General features: G+C 37.9%; 1 protein-coding gene across 2 annotated transcripts; it reads right to left on the bottom strand.

Moving 5' to 3' along the window:
• Positions 1–367: 367 nt before the first annotated feature.
• pfn2a (profilin 2a) lies at positions 368–6,899 on the bottom strand. Of its 2 annotated transcripts, none has more exons than XM_010773422.1 (3): positions 6,558–6,897; positions 4,780–4,972; positions 368–2,555 (listed from the first exon to the last, which is right to left on the bottom strand). In XM_010773422.1, exons 1-3 carry the CDS (start codon positions 6,684–6,686, stop codon positions 2,458–2,460), a joined length of 420 nt encoding a protein of 139 aa, XP_010771724.1. In that variant the 5' UTR covers positions 6,687–6,897; the 3' UTR covers positions 368–2,457. The 2 variants fall into 2 exon arrangements, with proteins under 2 accessions (XP_010771724.1, XP_010771725.1); XM_010773423.1 differs by lacking the exon at positions 368–2,555 and adding an exon at positions 2,562–2,887 and having other exon boundaries at positions 6,558–6,899.
• Between the last annotated feature and the right edge of the window lie 2,225 nt (positions 6,900–9,124).

Raw genomic sequence — 9,124 nt, 5'->3', positions numbered from 1 at the left:
CACTACTGGTTCTCATCTGGTCAAATACAATAGAAATGTGGATTGTCCTCTAACTTTCTGCAAAGGAATATTGAGTAGTTATCTCTGGTATTCAGTAGGAGGTTAATCCTGACTTCATCTCCCATAATACAATTCTAGTGGAATCTATTTGTTCAAAAGTTAATGGTAAGGCAGTAGTGATTAGCTGTATTGATTGTATAATACAAGATTAACCTATGTCCCAAAAAGACGTGCGTCACAGCTAATGTAGTGTATCATTATTGAAAAAAAGTGCGAACAGATGAGCTTAATTAAAAATAAATTATATAAAACTCTTGAATTAGTCAACATGTACTTACGAGGCAACACAGGACATATTGGCTTTACCTCTGGTTGGAATAACTTTTATTGATCTGTCTGCAAACAAGATGTCTCATCAATTCATGGCATTCAAAATAGCAGATTTTGTGGCTGAAAGAATTTACAACAAAAAAAAGAAAAGACAAAATATCGCAAACTTATTTTTCCGTTGTTTAATTCTGTACATATTACACAAAGATGGAGATTACTGATGCCAAAACATCCCCCTTAGGAAAGTCCCATTAAAAGTTACTTCTTTTTCCGGGGCAGCAGTTAAAAATCCAACTCGTAGCAACAGATCAGATCAATTTTTATGGCACAGAATACAGTTATTCTCAGAAAATGTTCACAAGACAACTTACAAATGTTCTTATTCCAACACCATTTTCAAGAGGTTTTAGTGAACACAGCTTCATTTTTTTTTCTTCTTTTAAATATACTTCTAAGTACCGTACTATGACAATTGTGAATACACCTTTGATGACTAAAGCACAAGGCAAATAATTCCAAGGAGCCCAACAATCCTCGGTGTACAGTCCTTCATACTGTAGTAAAATGCTTTTTCATTGGTTAATGGACATGAAGTCAGCTACAAATCAATTAGTGATGAAAGTTGCGTCGATGTCTAAGGAAGCGGTTTAACATCTGAAGTCGCCTTTATGGTTAACAGTCAACAGGTGATGCCAACAATCCTCCATCAGAAAAACTTTGTTAATCCTCTTACTTTTGACAATTTGTCCAAAGAGGGTAGGGGGGGACAAAATAAATTCACATGGTTGAAGTGATGCAGACAAATTTACAAATAGCAGAAGCTGACAAATGTCCGAGCCGTCATGGAGGTGTCCGCATAGACTGCAGGATGTTCTGAATATGTCTTCTTCTTACACTACACTCAAAACAACAGCCCACATCATTAAGACCACGTTCAGGTACAACAGCAAAAGCATGTGATGGAGGGGAACAGGAAGCAAATTGGTACACACATACAGGACTTTCTCAGAGGACATTTCTTTCAAGATGGAGGCAGAAGAGAAGATGGGCTTTGGCTGGAATATTACTCCGGAACAGAGATTTGCTTAAGACGGTATGCATGCAACTTTAAATGCCAAAAAAAACAAAACAGCCATTTTTATAGTATTGCTAACCCTTGTGTTGCGTTCAAAAGCTGTTACCGTTCATGACGTTCGCGGGTCAATTTTGTCCCATGATTTTTCTCAGTCCAAAACACTATCATCCAATATTGTTTTAACTACATCATAACTAACTTATAATGCATTCATAACAGTACAATCCTGCTGTAATTTTATGGCCCCAAAAAACATTACACCACATATTTAAGTAAAACTCATATTTCCTATAGTGAAGACAGTGGATCATTACGTTATCTGACAGCAGAATAATATTAGAATACAATCTCTCCCCCAAAAAGTTTTAAATTATTGTTACAGTGGATGAAGGGGTTGGAGTGTATAAAGTCAAAGATGAATCTTGATTGGGCCAAATTTGCCCGAGTCACCCCCAACAATGCTGCTGGTTCTTCCCAGACCCGACGCGAAATTATACTTTTTTTTTTTTTTTAAGAGACGATCAGGCTTAGCTTAAATTGTCAAAATCTGTTTTTTAGTGTTTATATAGCTGTTGGAGGAGATCATGAAGCCTTGTTCCGTAAAAAAACAAAAAATGCCTAGAGCGTAGTTATTATATCATTTAAACTTGAAACGGGTCACGGGAGGCCCGAACACAACATAAGGGTTAAGCAAAACCCCGTTACATGTGTACTTCTGCTTGGAATCGTAAGTGATGTTATACAAAGCCAATCCCAATTTGTTTTACACTTTTATTTTGTTAATAAACATTTCAATGTACATGCCATTACTGCAGTGCCAAAAAAAATAAAGTACAAGGTTTAAGTGGGGGTGGGTTATATATAAAAAAAAAGAAAAGAAAAAAAAAAGGGGATTTTAGCAAACAAAAGGCCGTTTTAAAAAAAAGGGTACACTGGGTAGGATGTTACATTGTATGCCGTCTAATCCTGGAAGGAGTGTCAACACAATGCGGTGGGTGGGTGGTTGGTTGGTTGGTTGGGGGGGTGGGCTGATGGATGGGTGGAGAGGTTGCTTAATATCCAGCCTTCCTCAGGTAGTCAGCCATTGAATGTGCTTTCTTGTTTAGTATTCCACCATGGACCGCCTCCTTTCCCATGACAAAAACCAATACTGGAGCACATAAGGAAAAAAAGAGAAATGAACAAAATTGAAGAGTCTCCCCCTCCCCCTTACAGGATGAAGAGGGGGGTAACAAAAAGGTGACACAGTATCTTACCACTCTTCATTTGCTATTAAAAGGTTTCCATGACATTTGACTGCTTGCAGGAGAAATCTTAACAACATTTCTTTTCTCTTCTTTTTTTTTTGTCCCTCAAATTTTGATCTAAGTGAGCTTGTAAAACATTAAAACCCTGAATCCCTCAAGTATTTTGCCATTGAGAAAGCCTTCTTATTCAATCCGCCTCCATGGACCCCTTCTTTGCCCATTACAAGAACCAAAACTGGAAGAGAAGAGATAGAAAAGGGACAGTTAAGAAAAGTGAAAAAAGGATAAAAGGGAAAGGCATTCCAAGAAAGAAATCACCAGCAGCGTGAAGATAGATATTTAACTGTGTGCCATTCAGGGCTCACGGGCACACCATTTGCTAGCAAAGATGCTAGTTTTACAAATGTAATCATGTCCATACTAGCGCTGTACAACTTGGTTGGAAATAAATAATTGAAAATAATTTCACTGATATTGCAATTTGGATTATTTTCGCATAATTATCAATAAACAATGTATGATAATTAATTGTAGAGGATCTGTATTCAAAAGTATTTTGTTGAGTCTGAACAATACCAAATTGTAGGCCGGGATACCTCTGCAGCTTCAAAATATTTCATTTCAAAATGGTACTCATTGAAACACAAATTCAGATTTTTCACGACGATAAAATGTAGATGAATTGTGCAGCACTTGTCCGTACATTTTGGACTGCCAAATTATGATAATTAAATTATTTTTGAATTAAACATACCAAATAATGGACATATTCACAAAGTGATACATGTCTCACCCAGAACTGGCCATCCATAACACATGGTTGAATATCACCATCAAAACACTTTTATGCAATGATTGGTTAGGAGAGCTTTTGCTGACATCTGCTTTTAACAGCAAATCAGATGGAACTTCAGACTGACGAACCAGAGAGTATCACACAGAAAACAGCCCATAAGTGATAGGCTAATTTCTCTAAATTAAGACTTAATTAATATACATGCCAGGGACTCAATGGGAACTTAATCTTTCCTAAGGGTATGCAATGTTAGTGCTCTTTTGACAACCATTCTTTGAGTATAACATGCAAGGCAGGAGGATGACAGGTGGAAACTCAACAGAAAAGAGGAACAGTGATGGGAAAAAGAAAGGAAAACAGAGTTTGGTTGTGATTGCAATCAGTGTTTCCCCACATAAAAAGTGATAACTGACCAAAACATAGTCAGACTACTAAAAGTATCATGTGAGACACACTGAAGCAATATCAGACATTGAGGACCACAAAGGCAAATGGACTGGAGTAGGCAAACCATAGACTGTATATATAAAAAGGCGGACGATAAACTAAAAACTTTAACTCAATTTTTCACAAAGGTGATTTCTGTCACGCTAGGAATTAATTGTCAAGCTAATGGTTGTAAACATTTTGATAAGTTTGGTTTTAATTAGTTATATTTCACTATAAAAATAGTGTGAGAGGTGAGGATTGACAGCTGTGATTGACAGCTGCTCCGAGTTAAATGTTCTATAACAGTCTGAGATACAAAAATGTGTCAATTTGATCATACATTTACAATACAAATATAAGAGTTAGACTTAGTCTTCCTGGCCAAACCACTACCATTGTGTCAACTTGGCAGCTAGCTGGTGTGTGGGGCTTGATACCGCAGTTTTGGCCCCCCCAAACACTACTCCTACTATTTGTGACGTTCATCGATTGATATATACAGTCCATGAGGCAAACCCTGGATACGGTTTGATGACGAGCAGACATATGTTATTGTGACTCTTGGGTTATGTTTCACTTTAGCTAGTTGTGAGCAATTAGATCTGAAATAACTGAAGTGTACTTGCTCAAAAGGATATGAAATAGCAACACGACTACAGGATAGATCATTTTTTTCCCAATAATTTTCTGGATATGATAAAGAATGCAAACTCCAGAGGTGACATTTTTAAATGTTAAAAAGCTCAAATTAACAAAGCTTTGATCATGTTGCTGTAGATGTAATCAAACAGACCCCTGGATGTCTGACCTTGAGTCACAAAACTCATGTGAGGTAGCCCTCATACACAACACATCAAATGGTTAGGATGATAAAGTTAACAATTCTGAAACTACACTGTTACCTTTTCCGGCTCTTCCCACTGTGACGTTGTATGTGGGTTCTCCTACCCCGCTCTTCGTCCTGATGTCCATTGTCCAGTCCCCGTCATCATGGAGGCTGTCTCTCAGGACTGAACACTTCTTTCCACCCAGAGTCATACCGCTGGTGTAAAAGCTCTCCCTGTCCTTACCAATGAGGACATCAATTTCTTGAGACTGAAAAATACACAAAAACACAGGATTGGGAAATGTCAGTTTAATTATGTTACAAATATTAGTTACTTTATACGCTTTCAGGTACATGACTGGCATACTTCCTCAGGAATATAACATAAAAAAATGAACTCCTCCGCTAAGGTTTAAAGATAAATAAATAGTAGTGCCTCCCATATAAATAAGATTAAGCAGTTATGATTTAAAAAAAATACGTGGACACTGCCATCGTTTTGTTTGACAAATAAAATGCAAAAACTTTTGTTTGATAAAAATCTCAAAAATGTCTGTTTTAGTTCCAAAATGACAACTAGAGTTAAAAACTATACTACTATACTGTAGAGCTGCACATATAAATGATCATCTGATTTTATTGTTTCTAGTTTAGTCTTTGTTTTTAGTGTTAGAAAATGTTAATTCTAGTTTATAGAGGCTGAATCTGGTGCATTGAAAAAAAAAAAAAGGTACTAAAGAGTTTACCCATTATCAAGTTTGTTGGAGATTACTTTGTCAAAAAAGTAAACGTTTAGTTTACTAATCGTTGCAGCTTGTCAATTTAAAAGTAACCATTTTGAATTTCAATTAATAGTTTCAGGTATTTATATATTCATTCATGATAGTAAACAGAATAGGTTCAAAACACTCCTTTTTTATACACAACATCTGTTTTCTTATCAATTATAGTTACCGTATTGACTAGAAATGTTCTGGAACGAGTGATTAATCTGCAGAGTAATCGATAATGAGAGTTGCTTGTTATTTTTAGCCCTATTCGAAATATGAATATCCAGGCATCAGCCATATATATATATATATATATATATATATATATATATATATATATATATATAACTAACATTAAGATTTCCAGCATATTAAGAGAGAATGTTTATGAAAAGAATTTGAAAACTTGCTAATATATTGATTAAAACTAGAATTTCTGGGACTGAACACATCCAATCCCTGCAGCAGCGGAAGTTAAGTGACGTCTTCGCAGCCGGACTAGCTCTCATCCCATCCCTCTCAATGAATAAGGAAAAAAACACATTGTCATTCCCAATCAAAAACATACATGTATGAATTGTCAGACAAGTTTCTTATTTTACTGACGAGGAAGCCTATTCGTATGCTAACCAATCCTCCCCAGTGTAGCCTTTTAACCACAGGTAGCCGGTGAAGCTTAACGTTAGCTAATCAAAGCGGCCACACAAAAGCATGCCCGTTTTCTTCAGTCAGACATCGTCTACTTGCTGGTTCAAAATAAGCCTTAGGTTAATATAGCACTGATTTGACAATTCTGTTAGAGCATTCTAACGGCGACTTGTCGTTGTACGCTTTAGTAGTACGTGAAAACCACAAGGAGTCTTATCTGATCAACACGAGGTCTAATCCTGCAGCGTTTCCTTCGCAGGAAATAACGGACAGGCCACCGATAAACGAGCTAGCTACTAGCACGGTATCGTTAGCTTCATTCAACCCCGCAAGGTAACAGTTCACAGTCTGTCGAGCGTCTGTGTGTGCATAACCTGCAAAACACTGTCAAACGAAGCCACACTTGAACTCATATTACCCGATGTTCACCCCTTACCGTGATATTGTTGAATGTACCACCGGCATGTGCTGCCCAAACATATTTGGCGTCCGTATAACCAACAATGGCGCTATCCTGACAGCTGCCATCGGCCATCAGGTTCTCCACGTAGCTTTGCCAAGACATGTTCAAGAAAATTGATGCTATGTGAATATCCCTGCTGCTTCGGAAGTATGGTTGCCAGACAGGAGAGAGACAAATCGGAAGGAAACCTAGAGACGAGTGGACAGTCTCTAATCTAACCCGCACTACGACGTTAACAACGTCAAGGCTGGGGCAGCAAAGAAAGCCAGGGAGTGAAGCAGCGGCTGGGTGTAGTCTGTATCAGATCCCTCCGCACAATGAGCTCCCGGCGCTTTTATGGCAGCAGGCGGCGGAATAAAGAGGGATTTATGAGCTCAGCCAAGAGACAACCGTACTCTGAGGGAATGCCGGGGTACACAAAAAGGCACGTGAAGATTTGCAGATTGAATCATTTAGGCCGTAGTTCTTTCATTCATTACATGTATTTTCGTGTTGTGGGAATAATGTAAAAGACTGTCAAATCAGACAGTTTGTGTAGTAGAGGAGGAAACATGTGCCCTGACCTGAGGTACATCTGCCAGATGGATTCAAAATGATCCTCTCATTTGCATGCCTTATATGTATTTTTGACTTGCTTGTGAGTTATGCACTGAGTTTTATTAAACTGACAGCTAAATCTGAGTTTATCATGATTATTGGAGATATATGTCACTCAAAATGTAATCTGCACAAGCCTTACTCAACATTTTCTTATGAGTTTAATACTATTTCCCCCCCTAATTGTGTTAGAACTGATTGCATATTTAAAAAGTGCTTCAGAAAAAGTGTCCTAAAATGTGAATAACTTTACTTTTCTCATTGTACTTGTATAAATGACAATAAACGCTTCTAATATAATATAATCTATATCGTTGTTTAAAACATGGCCCTCAAACAAAGAGAACATGTATTTTAAAGGTTCAAAGGTTTTGATGTCAAATACACAGCTACATTGTAGTTGCGCAATGAAAATATTGTGTCACAGGTTCTTCCAACAATGGAACATAAATATACTCAAGACATTGAATTATTTATTTTTTTAAATAATAAAAATGCTGCAAGCTCAGGAGTTAGCAGTATTATGGCCTGTAGGATAATACTGTCCCTGGGTCTGGTGTTCATTTGTTAATGCATAAGAGAAGAGGTGGGAAGCAACTAAGTACATTAACTTAGTACAATACTGTACGTTTTGAGATACTTGTACTTTACTTGAGTATTTCCATTTTATGCTACTATGTACTTCTACTCCACTACATTTATTTTTTACCTTTAGTTAATTTACAGATATGGATTTATAATGTAAAATATCAACTCTTAAATCAGACTTTAGTTGCACCTGGAGTAAATTCACAAGCTCCCCTGCAGTATACAAAGTTATTAAAACTAGCTGCACCTTTACCAGCTTTGAGAACACTTGAATGCATCAATAATAATCAAAACATATCATATATTCTTCTGAAATGGCACACTGTGCAGTACTTTTACTTTTGGTACTTTAAGTATATTTTGACCAATACTTTTGTACTTTTACTGAGTGTTACGACCCTGGGTCGTTATGTCATTTGTGTAGATATATTTCTCTGTGAGTGTGTGTGTGTGTGTGTGTGTGTGAGAGCAAGCAAGCAGGTGGTGCCCGTTAGCGGATTAGCTACCTTCAACCTGCTGATTGGTCCACCTGAGGTGTAAAACAGGCAGATTGGACATCTCAACAGTGTGCTCTATCTCATACTGAGTTCCCAATGAGTAAAGCCTTAGAATAACTCTAAACAACGAACATTGAATCATATGTTCATGTTAACAATATTGTTTTTATTCCAGTTGATTGTGATTGAAAAGGAAGCTGGTAAACATTGCAAAGAGGGATTTGTATTCCTTACTAATATTCATAAACTTAACCATGTTGTAGCCTGAGAAAGGCTAAACCATATCAAAGAATACATTTATTAATTAAAACTGCGGTCGCACATGTGCGCGCAGTGATGAGCGGGCCCTCGCGTCCGTGCGCCTGTCGGGGGACGTCGGGGAGGGCAGCCGGGCCCGGCGTCAAGCAGACGCGTGCGAGTCCTGGGAAATGAGCCGTTTCTCATTTCTATAATTTTCGCGTGCCGGGCCCTTTCTCATTTCTCTAACTCCCCTCCTCGACTCCTATCCTCGACTCCTATCCTCGGGACTTAGTCCCGCCCACAGGAGATGCGAGTGGAGGAGCCGAGGAGGGGAAGCAGCAGGCGGTTAGAGAAATGAGAACTCCTCTCCTCTGAGCGGTCATTTTAAAGAGACGTCCATTAATGATGACAGGAGGCACAGCAGCCTGTGTTCATGACGACTTTTAATTCATTCACAGTGCGGTATAATGAGACAATAACAGGCTACAGATGCGGACACACTTACACACACACATATATATGTATATATTTATATAAATATATACAATTTCAGAATCAAACAGAGCCCTCTCATAATAACGTAACACTATCAGAGACTGGATATATCCCCCCCCCCCC

This window comes from Notothenia coriiceps, unplaced genomic scaffold (genome assembly GCF_000735185.1).
Source record: "Notothenia coriiceps isolate Sejong01 unplaced genomic scaffold, NC01 NC01_scaffold00012568, whole genome shotgun sequence".
Classification (NCBI taxonomy): Eukaryota; Metazoa; Chordata; class Actinopteri; order Perciformes; family Nototheniidae; genus Notothenia; species Notothenia coriiceps.
This window is presented reverse-complemented; position numbering and strand designations above follow the sequence as displayed.

Bases quoted from the DNA above. Each gene is read 5' to 3' on its own strand.
- pfn2a (XM_010773423.1), bottom strand. From the start codon at position 6,686: ATGTCTTGGCAAAGCTACGTGGAGAACCTGATGGCCGATGGCAGCTGT. The intron at 4,973-6,557 runs GTAAGGGGTGAA...TGTATTTTTCAG, and splicing joins GTACATTCAACAATATCACG to TCTCAAGAAATTGATGTCCT. The intron at 2,888-4,779 runs GTAACAGTGTAG...CTTCTCTTCCAG, and splicing joins AGTGGGAAGAGCCGGAAAAG to TTTTGGTTCTTGTAATGGGC.